This window comes from Elgaria multicarinata, chromosome 11 (assembly GCF_023053635.1).
Source record: "Elgaria multicarinata webbii isolate HBS135686 ecotype San Diego chromosome 11, rElgMul1.1.pri, whole genome shotgun sequence".
Taxonomy (NCBI): domain Eukaryota; kingdom Metazoa; phylum Chordata; class Lepidosauria; order Squamata; family Anguidae; genus Elgaria; species Elgaria multicarinata.
The window spans coordinates 26,615,704-26,632,353 of record NC_086181.1 but is presented as its reverse complement, the minus strand read 5'-3'; the positions used below and the strand labels follow the sequence as shown (position 1 = coordinate 26,632,353).

The following is a 16,650-nucleotide window of genomic DNA, read 5'->3' as shown; positions in this document are numbered from 1 at the left end:
CAGAAATATCAGAGTGTGATTGGAAGTTTACTTTATCTAGCAAACCTAAGTAGACCAGATATTACATTTGCTGTAAATCTTTTAAGCAGAAAAATGACAAAACCTTCTGTAACTGATTGGACAGCTGTAAAACGTGTATTAAGATATCTAAAAGGTACAATCAATCACAAATTGGAAATATCTACACACAAAGATGGAAATTTCTGTGTTTATGCAGATGCTGACTGGGCTAACGCAATTGACAGAAAGTCTACCAGTGGAGCAGCATTCTTTTACAATCGATCTTTGATTGATTGGTATACAAGAAAACAAAATTGTGTAGCAACCTCTAGTGCAGAAGCAGAATATATCAGTTTATCTCTGGCTTGTAATGAGATTGAGTGGTATAAACAATTATTTGCTGATCTAAGGTTGGAAATTGAGACACCAGTAACCATATTTGAGGATAATCAGGCATGTATTAGTATGGCTACATCTGAAAAGTGTAAACCAAGAACTAAACATGTGGATGTTCGTTATTCTCATGTGAAAGATATAATTCAGAAGGGCTGGATTAAGCTTGAATATTGTCCATCTGAAATGATGTTGGCTGATTTATTCACAAAACCAGTATCAATGGTAAAACACAAAGAGATGCTTTTAAAGCTGGGTCTCAGATTGTAACACAATTTAAACAACATGCGCAAGAGGAGGACTGTTAAGTATATGAAAAGAAATACTTGCTTAGTCATTAAAATTGTGTGTGTATGGCTATCTCAGGGTTAAACAGAGAAAGTCTATCTGTGGGCAATTACCTTGAGATAGAGGCTGTTCTGGGAACCTTGCCAAGATTCTAAGTTAGCCTCATCACAGCTGTATGTAATGTAGATAAGAATTGTGTAAGATGTGTATATAGTTTCTCACTTGTGTAAAATGGAACTGCTCACTGCTCACTGATCACTGCTCTATGATCACTGCTCTCTGTGCATGCCTCAGTGTGCTGATCTGAACTGATCTGATTTGGACTGCACAGAAGCCTGAAGGAAATAAACCAGCTCTGCTGTGTAAGACCTGCGTGATGTGTGTTTGTTTCTGAGCACAAACAGAGTTCCAGAAGGAGAAAAGTTCTGGCAATAACCCAACAAGGGACATGTTTTTTTCTTTACTGTTATTGTTAAACAACCCTTTAAATCTCTTTGTAGTCCTGGATCTGCCATTGACCCCTGTAAAAAAGAAAAAAAAATGTGCCAAAAATCTTGAAGTTTGTACGTGTTTCAGGCTGCACATTTAACTTAGTGTGAAGATCCCCCTTGAAATTACAAACCCTCATGATGACACCTGTGATTGATGTCATCATGAACTTGTGGAGCAGGGAAGTAGGACCACATATGCTGTCCCTGCTCCTGGCCTCCATCATTTCAGCTCAGTGTTTGTGCAGGGCCACATGTATCAGGTTCTACTAGGTTCTCTGCAGGTTTCAAGTTGCTGATGCTTGGAAGAAGCAACTTGTATGTAAAGGTTACCTCCCTTCACAAAGAAACCTTCACAATGGGGATTCTTACACTGCCACCACAGGCTGCATTTTGTCTGTAACATTTAGAACGTCTCTACATTAAGGGAAAATTCCATTGTTAACCCAGGGCTGTTTTGCTTCCTGGTTCTTTTGCATGATTGATATGGGCTGCATTACACGGGAGGAGAGGGATGACAAGGTGGAAGACCCTGCTGCTTCCTGCAGCTCCTTTAAATGGCAGACACAGTTGAATCGAGGGAACACCTCCCTCCCTCCCTCCCTCCCAGGCATGTGTGACAAAGGAGTGATATGTGTGTGTGCTTTGTTTTCATCTGTTTCCTCCCAACCCCCAGGAAAGTCGGGATTTCCTTCTGAGTAGAAGTAAGATTGTGCTGTAAGTTTGCAACCCTTGGCACACTTTCTTGGAAGTATGCCCCACTGAACACAGTGGGACTTACTTCTGAGTAGACACATGGGGATCAGATCCCTGCAATAAAGGGAGGCATTTTACCCTCTTCTCCCTCCGTTTGAAGTCCTTCCTCCCATCCTTGGCAACTTCATTGTGCAATGCCAACTTTACATGCTCCCGATTTTGTGTCATTAAGGGTTTATTCCAGCATGGGGGGCACAGGAGATGTCCTGTTGGTTTACAGCATCATTTAATTGACCCAGAAACTTCTGTGTGTGGCGAGAAATGAGCATGCTTTAAATAGCTTGCTTAGCGAAGCTCTTAGGCTATCTGCAATGAGAAAACATGCAGTATACCTAGGGAGGTATACTGTTCCTGGGCAAGTGTTTACTTGCATGAATCATAAATACATATACCATGCAAATGGTAGAGAAAATATGTGGCTGACCCATGAAGTGGGTAGGAAGAAAATGCAGTAACAAGCTTTCATTGTTGCATGTGAAGCTGTCATGACATATGCTTCACTGTCATCCTGTTCATTCTTTCCTGTGTTACAGACACTCAATTTTTGAGAAGCAGAGAGAAAGAGAGAGAGTCCAGGGCAAAGTTCTGCTATCCCTTTTGAAGGCCTCTTTGCACGTTTCCTCTCACTATCTCATGTTCTTCATTGCAGAGGACCTACCTTCTCCAAAAAAGCTCCAGAAACTCCAGGTGCCCATAATAGATATCCAGACCTGCAGAAGACTCTACAGCATTGACATGGGCCAGAGCCTGCCTCGGAAACAAATCCAAGATGACATGATGTGTGCCGGGTATGCCGAGGGCATGAAGGACACATGCAAGGTGAGGGGGAGTGCCCATCGTTAGGACCTGTCTTCATGGGAAGCCCTCCCTTTGATCCCAAATCACACAGATAGCGTCATTGATCTCCATATAGATATTGATATTAATACTAATTATATCTAGAAATACCTATGTTCTGGAAGTCTTCGGTGTGCCACTGAATACAAGTTATTATTATTATTAGTATTAGTATTAGTATTAGTATTAGTATTATTAGTATTGTTTATTACATTTACATACTGCCCCATAGCCAAAGCTCTCTGGGTGGTTTACAAAGATTAAAACATTGAACATTAAAACTAATGGGACACAAATCCATATAAGGTGGAAATGTAGGAAGGTCAAAAAGTTCTGGGTTAAGGTTTTTCAGAAAATAAGAAAAAATACTGAGCAAGAGGTTTGTGAAACACCAGAACTAGCCTTGTTGAATATGCATGTTAAAGAAAATAGAGAGCTAAAAGAAAAAAAAATACTAATAGGGTTTATGTGAACAGCCACGAGGCAAGTAATAGCAGGAAACTGGAAGATAGCTCGGATGCTGACAATATCGCTGTGGAAAAAGAAAATCTGGGACATAGCAATAAATGAAAAATTGACACAGAAATTAAGAACACATACAGGGATAAAGAAAAGAGACACCTTCAGGACGGATTGGCAAAAATATATAGACTATATAAAAACGGAACCAAACAGAATAACTATGGCAGAAGCCGATAGAAATCTGTGGGACTCATAAAAACCAGACAACCAACAATCTCCTTGAAATATTTTGATGGACGTGTCACAACTAATGAAATAATTGCACTTGCATGTTAAGTGCTGGGATTTGATGTAATTGACCAAGTGTGGGGAGGGAATGGGAAGGGAACGGGAAGGGTTGCAAAATAAGTAGGGATGTGGTTAGTGTATTATAAAATAAATTAATAAAAAAAATTAAAAATCAATATACAAAATTTAAAACCATAAAAGCACAAAATTTAAAAACCATAAAAGCATTATATACACACTAGGGGTGTGCACGGACCCCCCGCTCTGCCCTGCGGGCTGATCTGAAAATTTCGGATCGGCCCGCTCCACGCCACTCCGCCCATACTCCGCTCCTCTTCGCCGCGGAGCTCCGGCTCCGAATCGGAGCTCCGCAGTGGAGGGGAGTGGCGCCAAGTAAGGCCAGGAGAGGAGGGCGGGAGGTTTACCGGGCCCTGCCGCCATCGCCACCCGTGCGGCGACGGCGGCAGAGCCCGGTAAGGGACCAAGGGGGAGGGGGGCCTTACCTCTTGTAAGCGGTCCAGACTTCCTGGTTGAAGTCTTGTAAGCAGCCCAGTCTTCCTGGTTGAACCGCGGGCTCAATTGAAGATGCCGACGGACCGCGGACGGAGGCAGGTAAGGGAGAGGAGGGCGGTGGGGGGTACCGGGTCCTGCCGCCGTCGCCGCCCATGCGGCGATGATGGCAGAGCCCGGTAAGGGACCAAGGGAGAGGGGGACCTTACCTGCCTCCGTCCACGGTCCGTCGGCATCTTCAATTGAGCCCGCGATTCAATGAGGAAATCTGGGCCGCAAGCAGCCCAGACTTCCTGGTTGAACCACGGGCTCAATTGAAGACGCCGACGGACCGCGGACGGAGGCAGGTAAGGGAGAGGAGGGCGGGGGGGTACCGGGCCCTGCCGCTGTCGCCGCATGGGCGACAGCGACAGCGGCAGGGCCCGGTAAACCCCACTTACCTTTCCGGCGGAGCTCCGGAGCGAGGCGAAGGATCCGCCTTCATCTCGATCCTCTTCGCCACGCTCCGCTGGCCCCCCAATCCTCTTCGCCTCCGCCTTAAGGGCAGGCGAAGCCCCCCGCTCCGCTTCTAATTCGCCGGTCCGATTAGAAGCGGAGCACATCCCTAATACACACACATTAAAAACTACTATGAACTCTCAGCAGATCCAGGGTTAATGACAAACTCAGCATATGCTATTAAATGCCTGGGAGAAGAGAAAAGTCTTGACCAGGCGCTGAAAAGATAACAATGTTGTTGGTGCCAGGTGGGCCTTACCGGGGAGATCATTCCATAATTGGGGGGCCACCAATTTGTTAAGGTGCAGCAGGGAAGGGGAAGGCTATTGCTTTCATGACCTACTTGTGGGCTCCCCAAAGGCAAGACTCTTTCCTGTGCCCCAAAATTATGCTCTCACCAACCCTGTGAGGTAGGTGAGATTGTAAAGCCATGACTGGCCCAAGGTCACTCTGCGTGGTCTCTCTGAGAGCAGGGATTTGAATATAGGGCTTGCTGGCCCTTTATAACCACTACAGTACACTACTCTAACTCTTCAATGCATCTCACATCCATCTCTCCATTTCTCTAGGGTGATTCTGGTGGCCCACTGATGTGCAAGATGAATCAGGAATGGCTCTTGGCTGGTATCGTGAGCTGGGGGGAAGGTTGTGCTGAGAAGAACCGCCCCGGTGTGTACATTCGCCTCACCTCGTACCAGGACTGGATTCACAGGATTATCCCCAATCTGGAGTTCATTGAGGCAAGCAGGGGCAACCTCAGGGTCAAGAATCAAGGCACTGGTGGAGCCGATGGGAGGAGACAAGCCGTCTTTATCATTGCTGTGCTGCAGATCTTGGTGTGGACCCATACTCATGTCTTAGCGTAGGACCTGTGGAAAGAAGTCACGATCCAACAAGTGGCTTGGGGTTGTCCCTTTTCTCATCTCCTTCCCATTTCTCAGTCACTCCTGCCTGGAATTCTCATACCTGGTCTCCATTTGCCCCTGAATGCCACTTAGATAGGGGGACATGTCCCAGAGGCAGAGCACTTGCTTTGCATGAAGAACATCCCAGGTTCAATCACCCACATCTCCAGGAAAGGCTGGAAAAATTCCTGTCTGTAACCTTAAACAGCTGCTGCCAGTCAGTGTTGACAATACTGGGTTAGATGGACCAATGGTCTGACCCAATATAAGGCAGCTTCCGATGTTCACTTCCACAAGGAAATACAAATGCAGTGGGGGCACAGGTGTCTCTGCAGATGTTGTGCCTCAGTGCTGATGCCTCTTCCTCTATGGGGTGGGAGGCATGAGCAATATCCTTTATCGCTAGCATACGGAGTCTCTTCCCCCTCCTGCCATGCATCACCATTGCCCCACAACTTTCTTCCTACTGGTTCTGGGGGCAGCTCATCCATCAGTTCCTCCCAGCCAGCACATTTCCTTAAAGTAGTGCGCATGCATGTACACGTGCAACATAAGAAAACATGGTGGCTGGAACTGGGGTGCTGCTGATCCCTGAGATCAGCTTCTACAAGGATAACTCCAGTTGGGTGGTATCTTAAAGGCTTCATCACTGAAATCCAAACTAGACAAGATGCTCAGTTATATGATTATTTCCCCTGATTATTATTATTTTTTAAAAAAGCAAATAAAGTTGCAATATAGGGGCAGTGCATAGGAACAAAGGAAGGAGCCTTTACACAGGTAAGATTATTTACCATATACCCAGGTAAGATTATTGTCCGTGTTGACTGGCAGCAACTTTCTTCAAGCTCTCTGTTTGAGGACTTGCCCATCACCTGGGGGCTGTCTTAATGGTGCTGCATCACACACACACACCCCAAAATCCCATGGTTTCATTCCTCTGGGGTTGCGCCATGAAATCCCCACACCAGGGAACGAACATGGGGTTTATGGCCATCCCTCCCTAGCTTTTCCCTCTCCCCCCCTTTAAAATGCAAAAGGCTGTTCTGCAAAAGGGAAACTCTTCTCCCCATGCTGGGGGGTGGGGGTGGGGGGCAGCACAGGGCATGGACAGTTTTGGTGGCCATTCAGTTCATTGGCCTGCCCACTGCCCTGGTGGACCTTGAACATCTGTCTTGCCACACCCCCACATCGAGGATGAAGTGAGGTTAAAGGGCTAAAGGGTCATGTTCACCTCACTCCATCCTGAAAAGTTAGGATAAATCCCCAGTTTTTAAACTGCTGGGCTTCTCTGGAAAGTCCCACAATGGCTTTGAGGTGGCTGCTGCATTGTATTATTTTGAGTTGAATTAAAATGACTGGATGGTCCCTCCCTGAGCTATGGTTCCTCCCTGAAGGGGACACAGCATAACCATCTTCCTTCCTGTTATGCTTGCTCACAATCACCTTCTGGAGCTGCTTTCTTAACAACAGGAGAAAAAAGAAGATGAAGAGCTTCATCCCATGGACCCGTTTCCCTCGAATTATCCTCATAGCGTAAAGCTGTCATTGTTGTTGTTAGCTAAATCACACCCCGGGCGGTGGTACTCCTAAGATCCTTTGCATACCAGGAAAAGGGTTTTGGGGGGGGGAAATGTAAAAAATCATAAAAAATCAATGGATGACCCAATCCAAATCACATTTGGTATGCTGAAAGCCCTCCTTAATATCTATTACTGTGCCAATTTTGATGTCTTTATCTTTAAAATTTACGCAGCTGTAAGCATTTGTTTAATTTGAAGTTTAAAAATATCAAATCATCCTCCTGCGCCCCCAGTGGCCGCTCGGAAAACAACAACAGATTCGCTCTGAAAGGGGGTATTAAAATACAATGCTTCTTTTGGCTAAGAAGCACAATTAAAGCAGGATGCATGGAACTACTTCACAGTCAAAGCAGATGATAAGCTGGAAAACTTCGGAGTCCTTTGCATGCAATTCGCAGTGATTGCACAGTATAACGCTGGTGTGGTGAAGCTAGAAGTTGTGGGGACCTCTCTAAGCTGCTGTTCTCCCTGTAGAGAAGAAGATACCCCAATATCTTTTCCTTTTGTGGGTCACAAGGCAGCCTGGGTAGTGTCCACTTCAGCAGACAAATGGCAAGGAGGGAGAGGGTTAAGCCAACTTTCCTGTTTGCTCAATCACATCCTCTGAGGCTGCTTTGCATTAAGCAAGTGAACTGTCTGGGGAATGAACTGTGCCGCTGAGCCTCGCATGTAGTTTGAGCCTCAATTAAGTTGCCATAAATGTCTAACCCAGCCCTTGACATGCCACCCAAGACCTGTCTGAGCTTAACTGGATTATTAATGCCATCCAGCAGCTCTCCATCCAGAGCCATCCATAAAATCCCCACACGTATACTTTTTGCACTGATATTTGTCATACTTTTAAAATTACACTTGAATTCAATTTAAAAATTCCATGTACGTGCATCTCCCTCCCCATTCCTTTTTCCACTCGTCCGTCCAAAGACCCTCACGTGGATATATATATATATATATATATATATATATATATATATATATATATATTTGGCTTAGAGAAGAGGTGGATTATACATAGTAAGCCAGTACAAGATGGACGGAAACAGATAGTTCTTGGTGGTCCTTGGTGAAATCACCAGGATAAGGGAGAAAAGTTCTCCAACATCCATGAAGGATGTTGTGCAATTACAAGATGTTTTCAAAGCATGGCAGACAGACCGTTGGTATAGCTATTGGCTCATGCGAAGTACTGTGTGTATGTGAATGCATGAGGAAACATTAGAAAATAACTATATTTGTTTCAACTAGGGTTGAACAGAAACACACACACACACACACCCCATACCTTAAATTGTGTAGTCATCTTCATAGGACGCAAAATTGGTCTACCTAGGGGCTGTCTATATGTTGTCTTTGCCTTGGGGTGGCTCCGAATCTGTGCTGCATTGGTTATATGATGCAGTTGCCGATTCGGAGCAGGAGCCGAAGCTGAAAATGTGGAGCAGAAATGTTGGGGATTTACACCGACATTTCCTGCCTGTGAGGTCAGCGCAGCTCTATCCCAACTGTCCTCACTCAGGTGCTGCTCTGGGAATGTTCCTGCGTGGAAGGTGACCTTCCATCGGTCGCCGGAAGCCAGGGGAGGGCCCCTCAAGCCTAATGGCCACCAGAAAGCCCGCACTGCCTCCATTCGTTTGTATAAATTGCAACCACCCTACAGCAGCGATACTGTGGGGTTCGGCACTGAAGTGGCACCAACTCAGAGCTGTGAAGACAGCCCCGTATTGTGTTGATAATTTTGGATAGGAGGCAGTTGCAGAGTTGGTCAATGTTCCTGTAGTGCTACAGGGTAAGGGAAAGGGAATGAATCCCAACATTGGAGAAGGAAAAGTAAGGACCCTTGCCCGTCTTCTCACACCGTGCTGTGCTGTTGTCTACAGAACGCAGCGACACTTCCTGTGGAGGCTCTACTGAGCAGTGCTTTTGGATAACTTTGGTGAACTGCCTAGAGAGCTTCAGCTATTGGGCGGTATAGAAATGCAAGGAAGAAAGAAAGAAAGAAAGAAAGAAAGAAAGAAAGAAAGAAAGAAAGAAAGAAGGAAAGAAAGAAGACAACATACCTCTATTGTGTAGGCAATGGACTGAATCTCACTACGTTCTGGTGCTGTTTCGCAAACTGCCACACCTCAGTGCAGGGATCCTTGTGGCTGTGAAGTCTGCAAACAGTAGAAACAAAGGAAAAGTTCATTTCCGGGGGCAGCTTGCACCCTGTGATCCTCCCTTTTCACGCAGGATTGTTTCTGGTGCAAATACTTAGCTTGAAGTGTTCCTAAACTGTTCCCAGCACCACCACTACCACCACACACACACATATACACAGTACTGTTCCACTGTTTATTTTTATGTGTGTGGGAGAAGCAGCGTGTTCACAACGAGGGACTGAATGGCCCTCCTGCACCTTGTTTACTTCCTGTTTGAAATCAGGAAGTAACAGTGTCCACAGAGAAGCAGCTTTAGCCAGTGTTTCTTCCAAGGTGTGATGGAGCTTTAAGGCAAGGACCGGAGGGGCTGGGATTGACAGGAGGATGTGACAGCAGGATGGTGAAAGTGAGCATTGATCTCTTCCCTTCAAACAATTGTAATTGTACGAGGGGAGACTGACCAAAGGAGGCTTCCTTTGCAAAGCAGTGCAGGGTCAATACTGACAGCAAGTTTGGGAGGAGGTCAACATGGGGCTGATAAAACTGCCTACCCAGTACAGCGCCACTCGCTCAACCAGAATTTGAACCATCAGGGTTGCCCACTTTTCAACTGGCCATTGCAATGCCACTGTTTAACAGCAGGTTCACATGCAAACATTAGCAGGAAGTGTTGTTGCCTGTTTTATGGACTTTGCACTGTTCTATAGACATAGGAGCCATCCATTTTCTGATTAGTTGGCAACTCTAAGAAAGATGGCTGCATATCATCCAATGTGTACCTCACATTAGTGGGGAACTAATCAATCATAGCCACCTTGATTCTGTGTCAGGCTTTTATACAGAACAGATTTGCTCCCCTCGTTGAGACCTATTGGAAGTCAGTCACACAAGCTTCGAAACCCCAAGTATGGGATATCATCATCATCATCATCATCATCATCATCATCATCATCATCATCATCTTCCAAATGCATATGCAGTTTTTGCAGATGCACTATTTAGCACCATTAGGCATGAGAGTGAAGGGAAACCCACACAGCCAGTCACAAAGGCATTAATCAAGGGTGGGCAACTTGTGATCCTCTAAAAGTTTTGAACTACAACTCCCATTGGCTCTGGTCAGCATAGCCAATGGTGAGGGATCATGGGAGCTGTAGGCCAAAACATCTGAAGGGCTAAAAGCTGCCCACCCATGCATTAAAGGGAGGAAACATTTTATTATATCAAGTGGTATAAGTATTACTAATAAATAAATAAATCCAGGGAAAAGGGCAGGATGTGAATAATAATAATAATAATAATAATAATAATAATAATAATAATAATAATAATTTTTCCACTAATATTTGTAGCATACAAAATGGCAGAAAATAAGCAACTCCATAGTTACTGAGAAAACAACTGTGGGAACAGCCTCATTTTGAATCCCAATATTCAAACATTTCTGATTTTTAGAGAAGGATTCGATTCAGGGAAAGTGATTGATGGATGCACTGTCTCTGGGGAGATTTAAAGTTTCATAAATCCATTGAATATCAGACCAACGGGACCAGCAGAGGCTTTTTAAAAGCCTTCTTGTGGCACGGGAGGGGCAGCTCTTCTCTTCCCAACTGCAACACTCCGCAAACATAGTCACTGGGCATTTTAAGATCCCAGATTACCATTGGGGAGTAATTGGGGGGGGGGGGCGGAGGAGATGCTGTAGCCAGATTGGGAGGCCCTTGGGCTGCATTTGACTCCTTGGGATAGATGTCCCCTTCTCCGGCTCTAGGATCCTTTTCTTTCCTTCATTTAATCTGACCTGTCAATTCCATATTATGTTAAGGCATACCTACACCCCAAGATCGCAGTGCTTTTATGCCAATTTCATTGTCATGGGATAGGTGAAAATGGACAACTGCTGATCCCAAGGGCATTGTGCAGCTATTCCTTCTTTCCTTGCTTAATGGGGATTTTGCAGAAAGCGGAAAGATGGAAGAAGATGTGGGGAAACACGGGAGGCTTACAAATGGAATGTGGTGTCATCTGGAACCCCCCCGCCTCACTCATGCTAAAATTCCATGAATGAGACAGGAAGACTGCAAAGTTAGAAGCCTCGTCAAGAAGCACACCCGTGGAATCCTGGGCATGGTGGTTTTGGAAGAAGTCCCTGCCAGAGATCCATAGCACCTCTCAGCAAACTACATTTCCCAGCATCCTCCAGGCAAGGGGAGATACTTTTTAAATCAATTAAAAACTGTCCTCAACATCTGCACTATTCCTCTGCTGTCAGAAAGTGAACAGTTTTTCCTGGTCTTTGGGTATTCCCCCCACCCATGAAGTCACTCTGATTGGCTCCAGAATTAGATGTCCTCAAAGTTAGCTCTACAACTCCTCAGGAGAAACTTGTAAAGCAGAATTTCCCCAACCTGGTACCCTCCAGATGTGTTGTACTACAATTTCCAGCAACCCCCCCCCCAGTTGGGAGTTGTAGTCCAACACAACTACAAGGCACGAAGTGGAGCAAGCTGTTGTAAGGGAATGAAGAGTGGAGAGTATCACAATGTTCAAGTTGTTACCCACAAGATGATGATGATGATGATGATAATAATAATAATAATAATGATATATTTCTTACCCACCTCTCCACTTGGATAGAGGCGGGAAATAACAGTGAATATAATACACATTAAAAACTGTTTAAAAACATAGCATACATGATTAAAACATCCTAAAAACAATCTAAAATTTCACTGGATAGGCCTGCCGGAATAGATCAGTCTTTATTGCTTTTTAAAATGCTAAAAGACTGTCAAGTTGATGAATCTCCTCCAGTGTATGGTTCATGTGTATTGCAAAACATTGCATATTAATTAAAATTCTTTGCTTATTTGTGTTCAGGCCCCTTTAATGGTGCAACAAAGCTTACTGGAGAAACAGCACTGATGAGGCGGTTATAGCAGTTGTAAAAAATTGTTTCATATACAATGGATAAAATGGATAAGAAAGAAAGAGTCAGATATATTTCAGACATCTGCATCTTCACATTCAATCATTGATATATCCCTTATTTCTATATACTAGTATGAGAGTATTGGTTTCCAGTATCAACATCTTTCAATATCAGTACACACCAGCCTGTCCTCAGCATCTATTACACAGAAGCAGGCTATCTCCAAATGTGGCTAATAGCCACAATGATATTGGCTGTCATGGCTAATAGCTGTTGGTATCCAAATCTTGTGCGAATTTGTCTAGTCACTGTTTAAAGCCATCTAGGCTAATGGGCATCACCACAAAAAGGATCTCATGTGAATGATGGGTCGGACCCAGCCTTAGATATCTTAGAGTAGATCAGTGAAATCAGTGAAATCAGTGGAAAGTAACTGAGATGTGACTAATTGCAGTCTCATTGATTTCAATTGGTCAGTTTCAAGAATGACTAAGGGCGCAATCCTATGCATGTTTAGACAGAAAAAAAAATACTACAACTCCCAGCATTCCCCAGCCACTATGGGCCTACACATGCATAAGATTGCGTCCTAAGTCTGGAATCAATCTAGGGTGTTAACTTTGCTTCAGATATAACTTTTGGGTTTTCTATAGCAATTTTCCCCGATACCATTTCAGATTACCCATATAAAAACTTTAACAATCTCTTGAAGAAATGGAGCAACAGGCAGAGGAATATTTTGTAATCTGTGCATTATTTTTCCTTGTTACTGCTGTTCTTCGACCTTAACTGTACTCATCTGTTCTTTTTTCTTTTTTTTTAAAGCATCCTTTTGCGAAATGCCTGGACATTGTGTTCTGTGAAACTGGAAAGGCACAGCTAGAGACATTTCAAAACATGCTTCAGGGCTTCCCTGTTCCAACACTGAAGAACATTTCCCCTTTTCCTGTAATACAGCAATTGCGTATTTGGTATAGATGAAAGCAGCTGCAGACAAACCTGCCAAGTTTTGAATGTCTACAAAGAAGAAAATGCAGGCTCCCCCCAGTCTTGAAAGTATTTAACTCCCGATGAAAGTGGGGTCAAGAAAACCATACTAGCTAATTAGTATCTGCACCTCCGGCCCTGTCATGAGGCAGAGTGAGGTGTCTGCCTTAGGCAGAATATGCTGGGAGGTGGCAGCAGTGGCCCCTGTGCTGTTGACCATGATCTCCCTCCTCCTGATCATTCTTCCTAAGCTTGCCTGGGCCAGAGACTTGGCCGTGGTGATACTTGCTTGCTTCTGACCTGGGATGTTTGCCTATCTCACCTAATCATGTTCTCCCAGTGTGTCACTGACAAGGCCAGTGGGAAAGGCAGAGAAGCAGCTACTTCAGGCCACTTACTCTAGCAAGCATCACGTCCATGCATGCATCTTTTGGCTCACATCATGGATGCTACCGCATGGATGCATTTCTTTGAATGAGTAGATACCAGTGGAATGAGGAGTGGTGAGTTGCCCCCTAAGCTAGCCTGCTTCCTTCAGATGTGATGGAAGATGCTTTTCTATCACCAGTACTGAAAGAAGATTTAACTAGCTGTGCCTTTCCAGCTTCTATATATGAGGAGGCCAGTGGTGGCTGCGATGTGGTGGCTGCGATGTCAGTTGAATCTGCTTAATCAGAATGAATCAGAACTCTAAAAGAGCCATTCAAGATCCTGAGCTCATTTTAGGGATAGCTTCTGTAGAGTTCTGAATGGATTTGAATGAATACGGTGCAGTTTCACAGCCCCACTTACACTGGAGCCACCAGCCTCCACTGGAGGAGGCATCTGGTCCTTCACCTCAGACAGTCAAATGTCTTAGGCTGGCCCTGAATTTGTCCCAGAATTCACAAATTCCAGGGGTTGTGGGGTGCACAATTATGGAATTCACTACCACAAGATGTAGTGATGGCCACCAATTTGGATGGCTTTAAAAGGGGGTTGGATCAATTCCTGGAGGAGAAGGCTATCAATGGCTACTAGCCCTGATGGTTATGTGCTACCTCCAGTATCTGAGGCAGTAAGCCTGTGTGCACCAATTGCTAGGGAACATGGCTGGGAGGGTGCTGTTGCACCATGTCCTGCTTTCTCTGTCCCTGGTCAACAGCTGGTTGGCCACTGTGTGAACAGAGTGCTGCCCTAGATGGATCCTTGGTCTCATCCAACATGGCACTTCTTATATTCTTCTTATAAAGTCCTCTGGCTTCCCCTTATAATTCAAGCACTGCTCCACCTCCACTACTCCAAGGGGTTGTCTAAATGTGCTCGAATCCCCGTGGTGGCTGCGAATCGGTGCTGTGTCAGTTATATGATGACGATGAAGATTCGCAACCCTCGCGGGGCTTTTCTGCAAAGCTGTGCAGTTAAAAAGTCGGGGACTTACCCTGACTTTTTAACTGAGAGTGAGATCACCCCAGCTCTTCCATCATCTAGCCTTGCTCCATGGCCGATCCAAAGGGCGGTCCTGGTGGATACCAACCAGTGATTGGTCACCAGATGTCAGGAAGAGGGTGGAGGGTGGCTCCAGTACCCAGAGGAATCCCAGAAATCCTGTGTTCCTTCCTTAGTGTGGGGATTACCCAGCACAACCTCACAGGAGGGAAACCATGGGATTTAGGGGGAACGCAGTGCCAATGTGGCTCCATCATGATTGTTGTTCCCCTCCTTGATCCAAGTGGAGAGGTAGGTAAGAAATAAATGATGATGATGATGATGATGATGATGATGATGATGATGATGATGGCAGCCCCCAGCACCACAAGCCATTGATCTAATTTTATTTCCTTCCCTCTCCTGAGCATAATTTAAGGAGAAATGCGAAGGATCAGGCTCTGCCTTTAATATCCCTATTGACTCTATATATGCTTATCAAATTGGCAGACGACACAAAATTGGGTGGGATAGCTAATACCCTGGAAGACAGAAACAAAGTTCAAAGTGATCTTGATGGGCTGGAGTGCCAAATGGAATTTAATAGGGATAAATGCCAAGTTCTACATCAAGGAAAAAGAAACCAAATGCACGATTAAAAGATGGAGGATACTTGGCTCAGCAATACTACAAGCTCAGCTATATGACAAGCAAGGAGGATGGATATGCTTTCATTTGTATAATCAGGGGGTTGGACTCAATGGTCTTATAGGCCCCTTCCAGCTCAACTATTCTATGTTTCGATGACTCCAGAGATCCAGCTATAAAAATAATAATAACATTGAAGTTGCATTTTCAGGTAGCTACATCCCCTTGCACACACCTTTCCATTGTAATGCAGAATAGTTCATATAACCCTCATTAAGCTGTTCATGTTTTGCAAGTCATGGGTGGAGGCAGCCTAAAGAGCATGATTGGTAGCACGTAGGCTTTAGAGCTCCATCACATCAGCACGTTTGCCCTCGAATTATCCACCCTTGTTTCCATGTAAGCCTGATCACTTACACGTTTGTGCTTTTTTGTTTCATTCATCTTTACACCTCTCCTCTCCTGTGCACCAGCGTATAGCTGTTGTTCTGTTGAGATGCACATCCACCCAGATCTCCTTTGTACCTCCCCCTACCGTTCATTAGTTGGTAGTAGTTGGACACCGTGCCCTCCCTAGTAATTGACACGGGGCACTCCTGGTCTTGCACTGCTTTTTCCCAGGAAGTAGCTTCTCTTGTTACTGAACTCACTTTTGGAAAACTCTGGGCTCCTCTACACCAAGCAGGATATTCCACTACAAAAGTGGTATGTAAACAGTATATAAAAGGCAGGAGCCACACTACTGCTTTATAGTGGTATTGAAGTGCACTGAAACTGTTGGGGTCCATTGACACATACCATATACCACATTCATAGTGTTATATCCTGCTTGGTGTAAATGTGTCATGGACACCAACAGTTGTCAATGCACTTCAGTACCACTATAAAGCAATAATAATAATAATAATAATAATAATAATAATAATAATAAATTTATTTCTTGCCTGCCTCTCCATTTTGATCGAGGCAGGGAACAACAATAAACGATAAAATACATAATAATTAAACCATAATAAACATTGTTAAGAACTTCCTAAAAAAGTGTAGCAGAGCAGGTAAGCCTGCATCTGATTTTAGTATGACTGGGATGTATATGCAGTTGAAATCAATGGGATTTACTTTTGAGTAAGGGAACCAGCATCTCTGTAGTTTATGAACTTGAAGATGCACAGCTTCATACGATCAAAGCAATGGAAGATCGATCCTTCATTCCTTCGTACTTGTGGACTACCGGGAAAAGGATTTAGGGGGGAAATTTAAAAAATCATAAAACAAACAAACAAGGGATGACCCAATCTTAAGAGCTACCACTGTGCTAATTTTGATCTCTTTATCTTTAAAACTTACACAGATGTAAACATTTGTTTAATTTTTGTGAACCGCCCAGAGAGCTTCAGTTATTGGGCGGTATAAAAATGTAATAAATAAATAAATAATTTCTATTTAAAAATCCCTTAAAATCAATGGATGGCCAAATCTGATTCAAACTTGGTGTGGCTAAAGCCCTCCTTAAGTGCTATCACAGTGCCA

The 16,650-nt window shown here is 44.4% G+C and overlaps 1 protein-coding gene across 1 annotated transcript in view; it reads left to right on the top strand.

Annotated features, from left to right (window-relative positions):
• The window catches only part of LOC134406026 (serine protease 27-like), a 29,748-nt gene extending 24,362 nt beyond the window's left edge, over nt 1–5,386 (top strand). Inside the window, exons 5-6 of the mRNA XM_063137256.1 lie at nt 2,575–2,744; nt 5,090–5,386. Of these exons, the coding sequence (XP_062993326.1) occupies nt 2,575–2,744; nt 5,090–5,386 (467 nt within the window). The remainder of the gene's footprint in view (nt 1–2,574; nt 2,745–5,089) is intronic.
• Nucleotides 5,387–16,650: the final 11,264 nt, after the last annotated feature.